The following is a 16401-nucleotide window of genomic DNA, read 5'->3' on the forward strand; positions in this document are numbered from 1 at the left end:
CCCCCCCCCCCCCCCCCCCAATCTGCCCTTCTTCCTGCCTTGCAATCCAAGACAGCTGTTCCTGAACTTTTCCTCCTTGTCGAATTAATAAATACCCCTTTGTATTTTAACCCCTTCTTCTAACACCAACCAACCTTACGATGAGGACTATTTCGCTTTCTGTGGCCCTCCTGGCCGTTGCTGGCATGGTGCATGCGGAGACTTCTACCTCCTGTGCGGTATGGAGACACGTTTCTCTCAAACAGAGACTTGATGACGGATTAAGATTGCTGACTGCAAATGCATAGCAAACGTGTGTCGACAGCATGAATGCATTGGCATCCTCTCTGGGTTGCACGAGCGGCGACCTGTCCTGCCTGTGCCAGAGCGCGGACTACAAATACGGCATCTACGACTGTACGACCGAGGCTTGCCCTTCAGCCAACGCTGAACAGGTTCTGTCTTCTGCTCTCGCCGATTGCCCAACTTCAAGTATGCTTACCTTGCTTCTTAATACCTTTGAATTGGTTGTTAATCTTTACAGCTGCTACTGCTTCCTCGGGTTCTTCGACCACTGGTTCTGGCTCTGGCTCTGGCTCTGGAGCTACCACCACTGGTACAGGTGCGACCACCACTGGTACTGGAGCAAACGGCAGTGGAACGACTGGTAGTGGAACAACTGGTGCTGGCGCCACCGGTACTGGGGCTACAGGCACTGGAGCATCGGGAACTGGAGCATCTGGCACTGGAGCGTCGGGAACTGGTGCAACTGGCACTGGAGCCACAGGATCTGGAGCAACCGGCACTGGGGCAACTGGAAGTGGAGCGACCGGCACTGGGAAAACCAGCACCAAAACAGCTGGCACTACGCTGACCACTACTTCTACTGCCTCTAACAACGGAGGCTCTAGCGCCACTGGAACCTCTGGTTCCGGCTCTGGCTCTTCTTCCTCTTCCACTTCGACCGGTGCTGCCCACCCTATGGCCACTGTCGGCAGCGGCATCGTCGGTGCTCTTGGCCTTGTCGCCATGCTCGTTCTCTAAGCACAACACCCCTCTATGGCAGAACGTTTTCTGCCAAGTGATTTTATGTGTTACGATGGTTCATTGCTGGGATGAGTTATGTCTATATGGTCCGCATGACTAGCGATACGCTCTTAATAAGTAGATAATCCTGTACCTTCCTTACGATACGCTATAATGCTCGCCTAATCAAACTGAATTGATTATGTCGTCTACCTACAGTTTCTTTCGCCTTGTTAACTAGGTAGGCAGCAGCTAATTACCACTCAGGTTGTGTGTAGTTACCTATTAAGAAAGGTTCAAGTAATTAAACCAATCTGTAGTCAGATGGGATATCCTCAGGTCTCTCCTCCTTGTCCTTATTCCTTTGCAGAATTTCCATCTTTTTCAAAGACTCGGAAGCCAACTCATCGATAGCTGTCTACTGAATCTATTCACAAGGCAATCTTTGGCTATTGACCATGTAGAAAGGATGTTGACACCGCATCGGGAAACAGGAAGGTCACTGAAGGAGATGCTCATCTTCATTTAAGTAATTAGCAGTCTATCGAGGAATATTCTACGATATATCCATTCTCAAACAATAATGCATGTCCATTCAAAGTCTCTGACAATCTCCTCAATGCTGAGATAGGCATCAACTTGCACCTGTTCAATCAATTAATTAACCTAATATTTGAAGAGTGAAGAACAGTAACTCGAAGATTGAACACAGCCAGTGCGTCCATCGATAATATCGGGGGAAAGAAAAATAGGACCATGCAAGATATACAATGGATCTCACTCAGTACGAGTACAACAGAAAAATATAGAAAGCAAACAAGTCTATAGTTTATGTATTAGTAGGGCACCATGATTCCCTTGAGCTAGGGCGAGTACTCACATTCTCAAACAAATGTAGATATATACATTAGTTACCCTTCTCCGAACTCGAACATACTGCCATCCCATCCATAGTTACGTCTCAACCGGGAGCCCATGGTTCGCGCGGTGTACAAGGGGAAGAAGTTCATCGGGTGTGGCTGGTGGAAGGAGATGCTGTTAACCGCGCCCAGGGCGTGCAGTCTCTCCGACGGTTCAAACGTCCAGACTGAGCCGTGGAAGTTGGTGACCGTGAACCCGAGACTGGCCATGGTGTGGATGAAATCGACCCAGAGCATTGTGCCTCTGCTGGACCTGTCTCCCGGGGTGTGAAAGAGGGCCTTGATGACATTGTACTTCCGGACACTGTTGATCATGATCTTGGGCAGGGTAGGGGCGGCAGCAAGAAGGCCAGCATTGTCGTCCCCCGGTTGCGCTTGCTCCGGCAGCGGATGGGGAAGGCCACGGGTCTTTGCCTTCTTCCTGGGCCGGGGGTTGAACGACGTCTCTTCTTCCAGTGTTGCCTCTGTTTTCCGCTTCAGATCATTGTGTCTTTCTTGAAATTCCCCGGGAGCGGCACGTTTGGTACCCCGCGAACGCGAGGACTGGCTCGCAGCAGCTTCCTCCGCCGCGGACCAAGGCGTGGTGTGTCGATACTGGCGGTCGGTGGGAATACCGGCTAGCACGAAATTCAAGCTTGAGGGACTGACGTTTGCCCCAATATAATCATGGACCAGCTTCCAAAACTGTAAGTGTTTTGCTTCCGTCTCAATCATCTGGGCGGCTGTTTTCTCGGACCTAGGCTTGTCGCAAGGATACTTCCAACCCGCCGGGATGCCCCGTCTCCATATATGGCCAGAAAAAGGGTTCAAAAAATCGTAATCGATAGCTTTCGCGAGATCGTTTAGCGGATGCATCAAGTTATTGATCCAGGAATATAGGCGGTCCTTTTCCTCTCTGCAGTTATAAAGAAAGCTGCCTTGATGGGGAAGAAGAACTCGAGGTCGATGAAACTTCAGCTGACGGCGGATCTCACCCACAAGACCCAGACTAGATATTAACCTAGCCGTATACGGGTTGATGAATTGAGGTTGTTCATGCATACACCTCTCCAACTCACCCGTCATGTTTTCTATACCGAGATCATCCAACTTCGACCCGCCCTTAGCATGCATACTGTGTAACCAGACGAACGGATTGCGGGGTCTGGGTCTGTTCGGGTTTTCACGCGCAATGATCAATTGCAACTGGTTCGAGGTTTCTATATGGGACTCGTCAGGGCCGTGTACCGACGACCGAAACTCCTGTTTCACATGGTAGCCAAAGTAGTCTCGAACCTCTGGTGCCGCCGCAAAGGCCTCGTGAAACCTTCTGGCCGCGGCAACAATGAGCCAGCTGTCGAGGAAATAGACGATCCGTAGCAAACTAACCAAGTATGTTTCCGATTCAACCTCATACTTGAAGCCACTCTTGGTGAATTGTCGATCCAGCTTGATAAAGTCGCACAGTAGTCTATGAAACTGAGTCCAGATACAAATAGTCTTAAGCGCCTCGAAGACGGTACGGGAAACAGTTCGCTCGGTAACTGGCTGCTGCTTTCCGTGGCTGATACCGAAATGATAGGCAGTGACGGGTTTGTGATCATGAATGGCCATCACGCTCTCGATATAGTATTGAGGGTCTTCGTTCATGGATAAGTAATGCTCGATACTATCTTGGACCTTGGCGTGCACGAGTCCTTGGACGAAGTCCCAGTCGATCGTTCTAGGAACCGAATATGGGGCTTCTTCTGCCATCACGGTAATGGAGCGATATCCGTCGGAGTCCACTCCCAACTCCAAGGCAGGTGGCGGCGGTTGCACCGGATTCAAATTGGCATCCACCAGGCTATCGTAGGAGGTTCCCTTATCCTTGAGCATGATGCAACAGCAGTCAAATAAGAATCGCAAGATCCGGTCCTGGATGTTGAGAACGTACAAGCCCTCCGTGGGATTGAAGCAATCCGAGGAGATCATGATGGCGTATCTGTGGAGATTGGGGGGCCTGGGGCAGACCTTGCCAAAGGTGTCGAGGGTTGTGCCATGCAAACTGATCTGAGTGTCGTGATTCCAGATCTCCTCCAGCTGGCCCGTCATCCGTGCCACATGAAAGGAGCAGATATCCAGAAACGCAAATTTCCCTGGTTCATTGCGCCCCCGTGAATTGAGAAGTAAAGGAAACAGTTTGTCTCCAAGCAAGTTTTCCTGATTGATGTAAGGAAAGAGCCACGCCTCCTGGGGGTCAGAGGTTGACTTTGTCTTGTCTTGGAATCCAAAGTTCGCATTTCTAAGTCTGGCGTAGTCGGGACGACGCTCAGGCTGCATGTTGGGCCATGCACCCAGCAGTATTTTCTTTCGGTCAGGCATTTTTTTCTTTGCCCATCTCTTCCGGATGACTTGCTCGTGCCGATCGAGAATGTTTCCAAGCTTCTTCCAGTGCTCCAACACACTCTGTGCCATCCCAGTCGCAGCTTTCTCAACGTCTTCAGCAGTCATTGGAGTAATGTTTATTTTTGCTTCGCCCGCTTGCCGGACCATCCGTCGAGGATCGGTAAACAACTCAGTAATATTGCCCAGATCCTCCTGGCGCCATTTTCGAGGATCGGCACTAAGATTATCAAGTTGTGCAAGGAGATTAGGATTGGCTTCAATGAAATTTAGAAAGTCCGGGCATTGAGCCGCTTTGGTTGCGATATCCGCCGACATGGTTGAAAGGCTTTAAGCCAAGGCTTGAGAAGTTGAGCTTTCGCAGTCGGCGAGATTTGTTGTCGTCTTCTGGAGTTGTTGTTTAAAAAACTCGAGGTTTTCAACTGTTTCGATCTTGCTATTTTATAGCTTTATAAATAAGGAGTCGATAAGATTAGTCGAGGGTGTCCGAATAACGGCCACTATTCTCCCTCCCGCTCTCCATGCTTTGTTTTCTTATCTTTTCTTTCTCTTCCAAATATTTATTGGTTCCTCATTTGGTGTTTTAGGAGCCGAGATCGTCTCTTGCGGTGCCCTGTCGACCAGATGCAGCTTTTGGTCCCCCGCAAAATGCTCTTTGTCGGTGACAAGGACGCCAAAACACAGATCTTTCTAGAATGAGACCTTGACCTCTACATTCTTTCATGACCCAAAGAGTGTACAGTGTGATATCTCTTACTCGACTGAATCAAAAGGTCCCGTGGTCGAGCTTTTTTGACCCTCAAATTGGCATCCTTTGTTGACGGACGGTACTCGATGGAATCTTCACTGGACCATATATCCAACTGTCTTGAATGGAGCCCGTGGCACTGCTAGTGCGTCATCTGGAGAGGGTCTAAGTAGGCCTAGAAAGAGTTGTGGGTTTTTGTCCTTGTCTTTTGTCAGTCAGTCATGGAACCCCTGTTAGTTCTTGATCAGAAGAGAAATTCAGCGCCAAAAAGAGGCACAGACGATATGGATAAAGAAAAGATATATTTAGTGTCCTTGGCTGGGCAATTGTCCATACTTAGGAGCTGCCCTTCATACACGATGGCTAGACAAAGAAAGCGAGTCCAGGGTGTGAGTAGCCTGACCACCTCAAATAAACCTTCGTTGGCTGGGATGGACGAGCCCGCGAAGAAAGAAAACATCTTCCTAGAAGGACTGTGCTTTATTCCAGAACAGTGGTTGGAATTGAAAGAACAAGAATAACTTGAATCGATTCACCGGGACGTATGTCACCGATTACTATCGCAGACTTCATTCAATGCGTCTGATTAATCAAGTGGGCAGGGCGTTCCACTGCCGTCTGTTCCAATTGATGGACAATATGAAGACTCAGCTGGAAGAAGGCACGATATTTCCATGTCGTGTACCTGCCTTGGGACTTCTGTGGATGTTCATGTTGACATGGCATATGCTGTCTCGGCCACACGTGACCATGTCATGTGTAAATAGAACACGTGACAGACTAGCGGCTCGCGCGCAAATACCAAAGCACAAAGCAATTCCTCTGCGCCGATCAAACGTCAGACAGAAACTCTAGTCAGAGAGCGACGGTCTGTCTGGGCGCCAGCTGTCCGTTCACCCGGCATCGTCGCTGCCCGAAGTCTTATGTCACTGAGCGAGACGATCTCCCTTCGACCTTCTTGGCGTCGCTCGTCCGACGGAGATATGTTTCTCCCCGCCGAGCCGAGGCATCGCGTCGGCAGGGGAAAGTCACGTTCGCCGGCCCGCGGTCGCTGGTCGGTGTGCACTGGTTTGGAGGAGGGGATGTTGGTTTCCTTGCTTCTTTCCAGCTTCTTCATCTGGCTGTGTTTTCTCGATTTGTCGTGAGTGTGTTTGAAGTCTCTCCTCACTCGATATCAGCGCTATTCTTGACTCTGTCGTCCCGTTTACTCCCTATTTCCCCGCGCGTTTCCCCCGCCTTTTCCATAGTACTACTTTGTTATCAAGCAACCATGGCGTCCATGCCAGAGGGCGCACCGGAGCCAATTCAGGCAGACCTCAAGGCGATCGAAGCCAAGGCGGTTAACCAGACGCTCGCTCAGATCCGATCCTTCGCAGCTGGGGGCATTGGTGGCATCTGCGCAGTGGTTGTTGGCCATCCGTTCGATCTGGTCAAGGTGCGAATGCAAACGGCAGAGAAGGGGGTATACAGCGGTGCAATCGATGTGGTGAAGAAGACAATTGCCCGTGAAGGGTTGGCTAGGGTATGCGGAGCTTGAGCGTGAAAGAGAAAAGTGGATATTGTTGAGCTTACTCGTTTTCAAGGGGTTGTATGCCGGTGTATCGGCGCCTTTGGTCGGAGTGACACCTATGTGTAAGCGAATTTCTTCTATTATTATCAGAAATAATTGCTAATGAGAAGGTAATAGTTGCTGTGAGCTTCTGGGTATGGCACTGAAAGTTTTTGATGTCCCGTAACGAGGTCGAATGCTAACAGCTGTGACAGGGCTATGATGTGGGCAAAACGCTGGTTAGCCAGTTCTCCACTGTACCAGTCCACCATAACACACCGAAATACTCGATCGGTCAGATCTCTGCTGCGGGTTTCTTCTCGGCCATTCCGATGACCCTCATCACCGCTCCCTTCGAACGCGTCAAGGTTCTCCTACAAATCCAGGGGCAGAACCCTCCGCCACCCGGCCAGAAGCCCAAGTACTCCGGCGGGGTCGATGTCGTCCGGCAGCTCTACAAGGAAGGTGGTATTCGCAGTGTATTTCGTGGTAGCGCCATGACTCTCGCCCGAGACGGGCCTGGATCTGCCGCATATTTCGCCGCGTACGAATATATCAAGCGCCGGTTGACGCCCAAGGACGAGAATGGCAACGTGACGGGCGAACTGTCTCTGACGGCTGTCTTAACGGCCGGTGGTGGCGCTGGGATTGCGATGTGGATTCCTGTCTTCCCCGTCGACACCGTCAAGTCGCGGTTGCAGAGTGCTGCTGGAAATCCCACTATCGGAGGCACCATTCGTTCGATCTACAGCAGTGGTGGTTTTAAGGCGTTTTTCCCCGGGTTCGGACCTGCTCTAGCCAGAGCTGTCCCTGCTAACGCTGCCACTTTGTGAGTTTTTTTTTTTAATTGACATATTCTTCCTCCGTTCTGTCAAGACTGACTGTTTTCAGCTTGGGTGTCGAATTGGCCCACAAATTTATGACGAAGCTCTTCGACTGAAGCGTACGAATGATGAGCAAGGTGAATTTTTAAGGAGTTGCAATGGGTAATGCAAGGTGGATATATAAATACTCCCTGATAGACAGACTACTGTTTCTCCACGTTTCATTGCTTTTTTGTCCGCAATGGCAGGTTGGATATCCCTTTCGGCTAGACTTTTGAACTTACTGTTCCCCAAACCTCCATATTCAATGGCGTTTCTGTCTTTCATTCTATACCTATAGCACTACTTACTGGTTTCAAGAAAAAATGGATTTAGCCTCAAGTGTCGTTTATGTTAGTCGTCGTACAGCACTATGGTGATGTGGTATACGTTGCAGCCTGAGGCAGAAACAATAAGCAATTCTAGACTCTACAGAATCTCACTGACTGCGGTCAAGCCGAAAATAAACGACTCAAGATCCATCTAAACTCATCAAATATTTAACCATGCAAGTCTGCCTCCCTCTCTTCGTATTATTGGTATTGAAATTGATAGTTAGTTGATGTTGTGCCATTATATCACGTAAGGATGCGGGACGCGGCGCTCAGCCTCACTCGGGCCTTAGCTGCCTGCAAGAACTGCTGCCATCGCGATCCTTCTTGCTCACCGTCCCTCGCTTATTGCATCTCCTCCCCCACCCCCGTCTGAAGCTTAATTCCTTCATTTCCCTCGTTTTTCTCATCTATCTCGACGACAATTATCCTGCTGTGCTGGTCACGCCATGTCTATTCACGCCCACATCCGCCGCGGTGCGGAGTACGTCGCTGACTACTCGTCGAAGAACCCCGAGCAGCGACCGGACAGCCAAGTCGATGGATGGCTGATGGGCCTTCTTTTCGTGACCTCGGTTGCTCTGGTCATTATCTACTGGGCTGTAAGTTGGGGATTTGTTGATGGAAACCTGATGGGTTTCGTTTCGTTGCCTTTTTCTTGTCTCTAATGACTGGCGGTGTAATCCGCGTGTAGGTCCATTACACTTATGACATTGTCGTCTCGACTCTCGCAGCCATCGAAGACTCCAGCCCCGATGTATATATCCGCATTGATGCCGACGATGACAGCCCGATGACCCCCGTACGCGATGTGGAACAGGTGGCAGAGGCGGCCGCCGCCGCTCAACCGCAGCCCATTACTAGCAAGATGCGCACCACCGTGAGACACCTCCGGGCGCGCGCTGGGCCCTGGTCGCGCTTCCGCGGTCTCAGCATTGGCCTCTTCTACACCATCCTCAAGATGGCCTTTTTCGCAATCATTCCCTTCGACACCGGTCTCTTCAAGCTCGAATATATCCTCGTCGATGTCCTCGGCGAGGCCCTCTTGGCCAATCTCTCCATGGCGTGGGTGCACATTATAATCTCTGAGCCCTCTCCCAAGCGCTGGTACCAACGGATTCCCGGCTGGAGAAGCTGGCTCAGAATCGCCCCGGTGGCTGCGCTCAAGAGCGCGGCCACAAGTGTCGCTTTCTACGGTCCTCTGGCGCTGGGACGTCTGATCACCTTGATCGATCCCTTTGAGAAGAAGCCCAACCTGTCTTCGGTCAAGGAATGCGCCATCATCACCTCCCTCGTTCTCATCCCCACCATCGTCTCCTTCCTGGTTTCTGTCCCGGCTCGCGCGATCTTCATCCGTGTCGCTGCTTCTATGCTGCCCGAAGAGGACGAGACCATTGTGCCTTTCGACCGCAGCTTCCGTAACACTGTGGTCCCGGCTATTCTCGGCGGATCCGGCAAAGTCAGCATCAAGAATGCATGGAAGACCTTCGATTGGCCTGCTCGGATCCGTTTCACCAAGATTGTTCTCAAGGTCCTCGCTATCGAAATGGCGATTGCTGTCGGCTTCGTTCTGGCTGTGGCAGGACAAATGGCCTTGGTCGGTCAAGAAACCATTACCAAACTCGCTGCCGTCCTTGGGAACAACCCTGCTTGAGTCTTATCCCTTTTTTCCCCCTCTTGCTCCCTGATATCTCGAGCTGTTTAGCCCTCCCTGGCATTTCTTTTTCTTCTTTTTCCCCCTTGTCTTTCTTTTTAAATGATGTCCATGTTCTAGTAATTGCACATTCCTTTCTTTTTTCTGAACACACAGGCTCTCCCGCTGCCCTTCTCTTATATCTCATCTCTACTATCAACATTTACTACAGATGTAAATAGACACTCTCTACACTAATCTCCTCACTCTGATATCTCGACCTTGATGGTCTTGGAATGGCCCAGACCGCTTCGCTATCATCTAGCACAAATCAAATTTTATCAAATCTGCTAACGGCATGCCACCTCCACATTTACATCTAAAGTATCCAGCCAATGTCTATTGTCTAAAAAGTTAATTCTACCGTATACTTTGTAGAAGCTTAATAGGCATTCGGATACAGTTCCGGTCTTCGCCGCGGCAGAAAAGTGTCGCCTGAGGTCTCTCTTCTCGCCAGCTGTAATCGTCTCAGCCCTTTGTCTTAAACACATCTGCCGCCAGGCTACAGCTCTGCATCATCGTCACCGCTATCTTACCCAGATATATAAAAGACCTAACGCCTTGCCCCTTCTCTATTGCGCAGCAGGTCGTCTTCTCAACTTCTCCTCTCTCTCTGCCTCTACCCCTCTCTCCCCCCACTTCCACACCGCCTTGCCGCCCTCACTATCTTTTAAGCAGCGCCTGGGAGCGATACTCAGGGTTAAGTCACTACTGCTCCGTACTGCATACTGCGTTCCAGACGCTTCCGTTGAGACCTTTGGCCACAAGGGTCCCTGTGTCCTTCCTCCCCGAAACTTGTCGTCTTTCTATTTCCCTGCAGCCGGACACCTACCACCACCCAGTGCGGTTTTTCCTCCACCCTCCCAACGCCTATCTCGCCACCCACACATAGTACTCCCAGACTGTACCAACAGAATGGCTACCACAGCCGCTGGCCGCATGTTGGCCCGCCAGCTCCAGCATATGCAGTCCGACAAGGACATCCCCGGGATTAGCTGCGGTCTGGTCGACAACAACGTGTTCGAGTGGGAGGTCATGCTGATGATCTCGGACGACGTGAAGTTGTACGGAGGTGATTATGAATTTTCATTTTATTGAAATCTTCTTGTTTCTTAAGGAAATGAAAGTATCTAACGATTTCATCTAGGAGGCTTCTTTCGTGCGCATCTCTCATTCCCATCAGAATACCCCCATCGACCTCCCAAGATGAAGTTTGAAACACCCATTTTCCACCCGAACAGTGCGTCCTACATTTCTTTATTATTTTTTCTTTTTCTAGCCAAAACCCTTTTTTCCTTCGAATCGAAAGGCGCTTGGTGATTTATCGCTGATGATTTCTGTCCTAGTCTACGATAACGGCGAAGTGTGCATTTCAATCCTTCATCCTCCCGAGGAAGATAAGTACGGGTACGAGTCTGCGGCCGAACGCTGGTCACCCGTGCAAACGCCCGAGACGATCCTGCTATCTGTGATATCGATGCTGTCCAGCCCCAACGATGAGAGCCCGGCCAACGTCGAGGCCGCCCGTCTGTGGCGAGAGGACCCCGCTGAGTTCAAGAAGAGAGTGCGGAAATGTGTGCGCGACAGCCAGGGGGATTTCTAAGATCTCTATCCACTCCACTCATCCTTTATTTCTTTCCTTTTTTCTTTCCTAATCCTTTTCAAACCATTTTCAGCCAAGTTACATGGAGGAGGAGGAAGGTTCAATCTGAATGCTGGGGAAAAAGTCTCAGGCATAGCATATCCACCTACATATTATTGTGATTTGAGCGAACAGCTGGGTTCCTTGATTTCTTGCTTTTCCTCCTTTCTTTCCTTCGCTCCTGCATTTTCATGATTCACACAGAGGCTATTCTGTCCGTTCTTTGTTTGCTATAGTTAGGGGCCGGGTCTGGAGTCATTTGTTTTTGGAATCAATCTGGGCTAGTTATGTTATACTTGTATATACCTTCACTCAGCTAGTGATGCCAATCTTTCTTCGTCTTTATCCGTCTTTTGTGTAATTCGCCAGTTCTCTATATAGAAAGCTGGTTAAATATCTCTGCTCTTGGCTAGCCTTATACTTGGATATTTATCAAGGCAAAGAATCAGACACTGTACGAGGCATACTTGCCCTAAGATTATGTACCATGCTGACTGCTTCAAATCCAGCCATGCTAAATGCTAATCTGACATATGTATGTGTGTATAAATAATCATGCATGTGGCCTGTATCTAGTTCTCATGGTAGTGAAATAGAATCCGGGGTGGAAGATGGTAAGGAAAAGAGTGGCGATGGCGATCATCCTAAATTTGGGAGTCAGCAATAATAGGGTCACCACGGAATGAGAATAAATATACGTACGTCCCGTCGAGAACCAGAAATTCATTCTCCTTCTGCATCAGAGGACTACCCCATCCGCCGGCCATTTCAGGGATACTTATTCATCGCCAATAGTCAGTTGGGGAAATTTTTTTCCCGAAAGAATGCGAGGTGGGAACAGCGACGTACCGATAGATACACCGAATCAGGACGGTGAAGTAGGCGATAACCTCCGCTATGAAGACGAATCGGACGTTCCTTTGACGTTCTCCGTTCCCACTCGTGAGATCTTTCTCTGCCGAGAAGCTGCCCCCTTGCTTTTTCACCCGCAAGAAGAACTCGAGGCCCAAAAGGCCACAGACGCTCATCGTGACGACCTGAAAGGAGATGCCGGTGATGATGACATCGTCACCGATCCTGAGCTCTTGCTGATTTGTCTTTCCGGCCGCCGCTGCGATGCCTCCCCCCGCAGCCTGCAGCAAGAGCGACCCGATATCACATCCGATGAAGATCCATGTGAAGAGTCTGGGCTTGAGACGCGAATATTCGGGGCCCAGGTAGAGAATGAGATGTTTCAGGACCAAGTAGATTCCGGCAGCGACAAAGGTTGGCGCAAGGACCAGACACACAATCTGTAATTCGAAATACGGGGTCGACCAGGGATTCGAGTGCATTAGGACGCGGCCAACGTAGCCTGCCATTTCCATCAGGGTACCGATGGCCAGAGCTACCATAAATGTCCACGTTCGGAAATAAATCCCCAGGCCAACCTGGCTGACTCCAAGGATACCATAATAAACGGCAAAGAACGCGTTACCCCCCAAGTTTGGATAATAGCCATAGGTAGTGGCGGAGACTGGACACTCGGGAGTGACATGTGTGCATGTTTCGTAACTCGCCATGGCGGCGTTATCAGGGACCTAAGTTATCTGTTGGCCACCGTATTAGAAAGGACAACAGAGAAAATAGGAGAAAAAAAAGAAGCAGATGAGTTTACTTTATTTGTATTCTTCATCACCCCAATCTCACCTGAACCGAATAATCCTTTCGTCTCCATTTGTTGCCTCCCCCAACCAGGCACTCGGAACGTCATTTGAACCATCTCCGAGCCATCCTTGCAGTGGAGACAACTGGTTTTAGACGAGGTAAGCAACAAATCCATTGGATCGATCTCGTTCTCGTTTCCGTTATCGTTCCCGTTCTCGCAAAGGCCGAATAATCCGTCCAGACCCTGGCGAGAGAGTCATGAAGGGGTCAGCAACTAGTTAGTTAATTTATATTGAACTGGAGAGGTATGAGATTACCGTTGAAGCTGGAAACCCGAACAGATAAAGTCCCTCCCCCCCCCATAAACAAACCAGAGCAGAGAGTCTGATAGGTATCTCTCTGCCCTGTGAGCCAGGCGTTTCATTGATTATTGTGGAGATGCCCGATCCACGCGGTCTTGGGGGCTTGCAAAGACGCGGAGGGACGGAATGAGCAAAGAGTTGACTGCTTGAAAGGCACAACACTGTCTCCAGATGCTGCGAGATGCCAAAAGATGACCGACATCACCTCCGGGATGCTTTTCCCACGTGAAATCGTTCGGAAGGGCCGATATCCGAAACGCGGATCACATGACTTCCATATCGGGAAGTTGCTCGGACCATGTGGCTTATGATGCCTCAGGCTGCCAAGAAGAGGTGCCTGTGACAACTTCCGCGCAGGGCCGAGAACTTCTCGTTGATCGAGGTGATCTGCTGCGCGAGTCAACCTGTCTCGCCGGCGATGATCGACGGCCTGGTTCGGAGTAAGCGATGCCACCTCGACGAGCCCATAAGAAATCCCGGTATGGTTGCGATCAGTGCAAGAGGAGACGAGTCAAGGTGGGTCATCATCCTTCGGTCCTGATGAGTGTTTGTGCGGAGATGAAGCGTTCTGTAATATGAGAATATGGAAAGAAAATCTGTCCTCTCTGGCTGTCATGTTCTGGAGAGGACTGTTAGGCTGCTAGTACTTCCTGTTTCTAATCCGTCATATGTCTAGTGCGATGAGCAATCTCCATGTGCAAACTGTATCTCACGCGAGTTGAAATGCACATTCTTCAATGCGCCTAAACCGAAGGCCATCCCCGATGATTCCAGGCCGGCGGCCGGTCCAGAGCGTCCTGCTCAGGTGCAGCATCTGTCGTCTCCGGGAACTGCCAGCAGTACTCCTCTGAGCCGGTCTACTGTCCTGCGAGATCTGGAACTGATGCACAAGTTCTCCACAGAGACATGGAAGAGTATGTGTATCAACGAGGCAGACAAGCATATATGGCAGATAGTCCTTCCACGAGAGGCCTTAAACCACGATTTCTTACTCGGGGGTCTTCTTGCTCTCGCGTCTTTACACACCGCCACCACCCTGGAGCCGTCGGCGGCGTTGTCGTATGTGGACACGGCGCTACAGTATCACAACCGAACGTTCGCTCCGTTCCGACAGGCGCTGGACAGCCTGACCCCGGAAAATTGCGACGCGGTGTTTGCCCATTCGGTGGTGACGAGTATCGTGGGCATCACGTTGCCCCGGTTGATGCCTCACCACGACGGCACGCCAAGCATGACGGAGAACGTGACGGTGATCTTCGAGCTTCTGCGCGGCGTCAGCAAGATCCGCCGGCTGAGCGGGCCCTGGCTGAAATATAATCTTTTCTCGTACAAATACGGATTCTGGGGCCCCGAGACCGAGGCCTTGGACACAGACACCGACGAAGCCCTGACCCGACTCGAGACCCTCAACGATACGGCAATCGCCCCCTCGGACATGGAGCAACACCGCATCAACAAGGACGCCATGTACTATCTTCGGCGCTGCTTCATCCGCTTCGCCAACTGCACGGATGTGGCCTCTGCTCTTGCCTGGCTGGCGGCCGTCCACCGGGATTTCGTCCAGTCCGTCCGGCGGCGACTCCCCTTCGCCCTGCTGATTGTCATGCACTGGGGCGTTCTGATCGGTCAATTCGACGGCCGCATCTGGTGGGCAAACGGGCTAGGCAAGGCGTTGGTGTCTGAGTTGCTGCCCTGCTTAAAATCGGGCGACCGGCAATGGGAGAATGCCAGATTATGGCCCCCGAAAAAGATGGGCTTGACTACATGAGTTTACTGCTTCACGTGTACATATTGCTCTAATAGTAGGATAATTGAATTCACAGGAAAGTATCTAACCCATAAATCCAGGAATGAAGCCATGAGAATCCGGTCCAACAGCCGCAATCTTAAACATGATCATTTCTGAGAAACAGTAGCAGCAGAGTTCAAATAATGACCCAATCCCTTGACGCGAGAGGCATACTTCTCTGCATGGTCGAGGATGGGACGGACGAAATCCTGGAAATTGCAGTGCGCGCGCGAGGGACAGTGGCGGCGACCGATGTGCAAGAAGAAGACGCTGGAGACGAAGCGCATGACGTTCTCGACACTGTAGCCGTCAAAGGAGCGGCAGGGTAAAGGCAAAAACAAGCCCTCGGCCTGGAGCTTGCGCATGAGCATGCCCGCGTACAGAGCCTGGCATTCGAAGCTGCAGCCCTTGTGGCCGTTGAGGAATTCGCCGATGAGAGTCCACAGTTCTCTGATGATGTATCGGAGACAGTTTTGCCGGGTTTGATTGATGCTATCTATTCATTATAAGCAAAAGAAGAGTTCAGGAATTTCAAGGGAAAAGCATACCCAATATCACATCCGGAATAGGCAAAACCAAGGCGTCAATCCTAATCTTGCTCTGACGCTGGATCAGCCTGGCAACGTGGTTGAAGGTCTCATTGCAGCGGCCAGTCCAAGCGATGCAGAGCCACTTGACGTGGTCGTCGCACAGGATGATCGGGATGGTGGGCGCCAGAAGAGAGATCCACAGACCCATCTGGATGTGCACTGCGTCGTGGGCCTGGAAGTAGTCGACCAGGACGGCAAAATCGGTCAGAAGCTGCAGCGGTATCATGCGCGGGATTCTCGCCTCCAAGCCGTGGATGATAAGGAGAAAATACAAGATGGCTTCGGGGTTGAAGTCGTAGATGACCATGTCGAGATGACCCCTGGCGCGCAGAGTGGTGCCCTCCGCCCAGCTGTTGCTCAGGCTCGACTCGAAGTAAGGCGAGGCCAGCATCAGCCGCTGGGCAGAGACGCGGAACCGACCATTTTCAATCCGGAGGGGGGGACGAGAGTAGCCGCTCACCTGCTCGCTGGTGGAGGCTGTAGCTGAAACGTTGACGTGACCCTTGCTGCTGTTGCTTCCACCACTGGTGGTGTTGTTGTTGTCGTTCTCTCCATCTTGAACCTGTGCGTTGGGAGAGATCATCGACCCTTGAAACTGTGCGATAGGAGAGAAGATTGACCACATGTTATCCGGGTGTTCCTCCTCGTCACTGCGAGAGCCAGGCTCGGTGCTTTCAAGCTCGTTTGTCTGCAGGCCCAGGTTGAAGAAGTCGTTGAGATGTGCGTAGAGCGTGGTCATGGGGTTGGTCAGATCCTGGTCAAAGTTGGCAAAGGGATCGTAGTCTTCCCCTGCGCCAGGGAAATGAGGCTCGTTGTCGTACATGCTCTTGGGACCCCAGCGCTCGTCGACAGAGACGATGACCACCTCTCCATCAGGAGCGATTTCGTGGTAGGGCA

The 16401-nt window shown here is 51.0% G+C and overlaps 8 protein-coding genes across 8 annotated transcripts; 5 read left to right on the plus strand and 3 right to left on the minus strand.

The window, feature by feature from the left end:
* The first annotated feature begins 76 nt into the window (after positions 1–76).
* Positions 77–1187, plus strand: ASPZODRAFT_133386 (hypothetical protein). Its single transcript, XM_022723262.1, has 3 exons — positions 77–218; positions 288–471; positions 524–1187. The coding sequence occupies exons 1-3, from the start codon at positions 141–143 to the stop codon at positions 1021–1023; spliced, it is 762 nt and encodes a 253-aa protein (XP_022580061.1). The 5' UTR covers positions 77–140; the 3' UTR covers positions 1024–1187.
* Positions 1188–1916: 729 nt separating this feature from the next.
* On the minus strand, positions 1917–4607 carry ASPZODRAFT_143444 (hypothetical protein; the record flags this gene model as incomplete). The annotated part of the gene is made up of 1 exon (XM_022724909.1): positions 1917–4607. One exon carries the CDS (start codon positions 4605–4607, stop codon positions 1917–1919), a length of 2691 nt encoding a protein of 896 aa, XP_022580062.1.
* A 1326-nt stretch (positions 4608–5933) lies between these two features.
* On the plus strand, positions 5934–7799 carry ASPZODRAFT_472264 (hypothetical protein). Its single transcript, XM_022728391.1, has 5 exons — positions 5934–6559; positions 6621–6669; positions 6725–6741; positions 6802–7415; positions 7478–7799. The coding sequence occupies exons 1-5, from the start codon at positions 6308–6310 to the stop codon at positions 7524–7526; spliced, it is 981 nt and encodes a 326-aa protein (XP_022580063.1). The 5' UTR covers positions 5934–6307; the 3' UTR covers positions 7527–7799.
* Positions 7800–8230: 431 nt separating this feature from the next.
* On the plus strand, positions 8231–9435 carry ASPZODRAFT_17004 (hypothetical protein; the record flags this gene model as incomplete). The annotated part of the gene is made up of 2 exons (XM_022726918.1): positions 8231–8383; positions 8476–9435. The coding sequence occupies 2 exons, from the start codon at positions 8231–8233 to the stop codon at positions 9433–9435; spliced, it is 1113 nt and encodes a 370-aa protein (XP_022580064.1).
* Positions 9436–10389: 954 nt separating this feature from the next.
* ASPZODRAFT_152610 (hypothetical protein) lies at positions 10390–11077 on the plus strand (the record flags this gene model as incomplete). The annotated part of the gene is made up of 3 exons (XM_022725867.1): positions 10390–10546; positions 10622–10714; positions 10821–11077. 3 exons carry the CDS (start codon positions 10390–10392, stop codon positions 11075–11077), a joined length of 507 nt encoding a protein of 168 aa, XP_022580065.1.
* Positions 11078–11320: 243 nt separating this feature from the next.
* Positions 11321–13105, minus strand: ASPZODRAFT_473749 (hypothetical protein). The gene is made up of 5 exons (XM_022728397.1): positions 13081–13105; positions 12774–13007; positions 11966–12705; positions 11819–11893; positions 11321–11760 (listed from the first exon to the last, which is right to left on the minus strand). Exons 3-5 carry the CDS (start codon positions 12676–12678, stop codon positions 11670–11672), a joined length of 879 nt encoding a protein of 292 aa, XP_022580066.1. The 5' UTR covers positions 12679–12705; positions 12774–13007; positions 13081–13105; the 3' UTR covers positions 11321–11669.
* Positions 13106–13572: 467 nt separating this feature from the next.
* ASPZODRAFT_68436 (hypothetical protein) lies at positions 13573–14893 on the plus strand (the record flags this gene model as incomplete). Its single annotated transcript, XM_022729508.1, has 2 exons — positions 13573–13641; positions 13802–14893. The coding sequence occupies 2 exons, from the start codon at positions 13573–13575 to the stop codon at positions 14891–14893; spliced, it is 1161 nt and encodes a 386-aa protein (XP_022580067.1).
* Positions 14894–15021: 128 nt separating this feature from the next.
* On the minus strand, positions 15022–16087 carry ASPZODRAFT_68946 (hypothetical protein; the record flags this gene model as incomplete). Its single annotated transcript, XM_022729550.1, has 2 exons — positions 15022–15410; positions 15463–16087. The coding sequence occupies 2 exons, from the start codon at positions 16085–16087 to the stop codon at positions 15022–15024; spliced, it is 1014 nt and encodes a 337-aa protein (XP_022580068.1).
* Between the last annotated feature and the right edge of the window lie 314 nt (positions 16088–16401).

This window comes from Penicilliopsis zonata (genome assembly GCF_001890105.1).
Source record: "Penicilliopsis zonata CBS 506.65 unplaced genomic scaffold ASPZOscaffold_10, whole genome shotgun sequence".
In the NCBI taxonomy this organism is placed as follows: Eukaryota; Fungi; Ascomycota; class Eurotiomycetes; order Eurotiales; family Aspergillaceae; genus Penicilliopsis; species Penicilliopsis zonata.

Excerpts from the sequence above, each read along its gene's own strand:
- ASPZODRAFT_133386 (XM_022723262.1), top strand. The coding sequence starts at position 141 with ATGAGGACTATTTCGCTTTCTGTGGCCCTCCTGGCCGTTGCTGGCATG. Across the intron at positions 219-287 it reads AGACTTCTACCTCCTGTGCG|CAAACGTGTGTCGACAGCAT; the intron begins GTATGGAGACAC and ends GCAAATGCATAG. Across the intron at positions 472-523 it reads CGCCGATTGCCCAACTTCAA|CTGCTACTGCTTCCTCGGGT; the intron begins GTATGCTTACCT and ends TAATCTTTACAG.
- ASPZODRAFT_472264 (XM_022728391.1), top strand. The coding sequence starts at position 6,308 with ATGGCGTCCATGCCAGAGGGCGCACCGGAGCCAATTCAGGCAGACCTC. Across the intron at positions 6,560-6,620 it reads CCCGTGAAGGGTTGGCTAGG|GGGTTGTATGCCGGTGTATC; the intron begins GTATGCGGAGCT and ends CTCGTTTTCAAG. Across the intron at positions 7,416-7,477 it reads CCTGCTAACGCTGCCACTTT|CTTGGGTGTCGAATTGGCCC; the intron begins GTGAGTTTTTTT and ends GACTGTTTTCAG.
- ASPZODRAFT_473749 (XM_022728397.1), bottom strand. The coding sequence starts at position 12,678 with ATGGCGAGTTACGAAACATGCACACATGTCACTCCCGAGTGTCCAGTC. Across the intron at positions 11,894-11,965 it reads CTGATTCGGTGTATCTATCG|TATCCCTGAAATGGCCGGCG; the intron begins GTACGTCGCTGT and ends GCGATGAATAAG. Across the intron at positions 11,761-11,818 it reads TTTCTGGTTCTCGACGGGAC|GATGATCGCCATCGCCACTC; the intron begins GTACGTATATTT and ends TCCCAAATTTAG.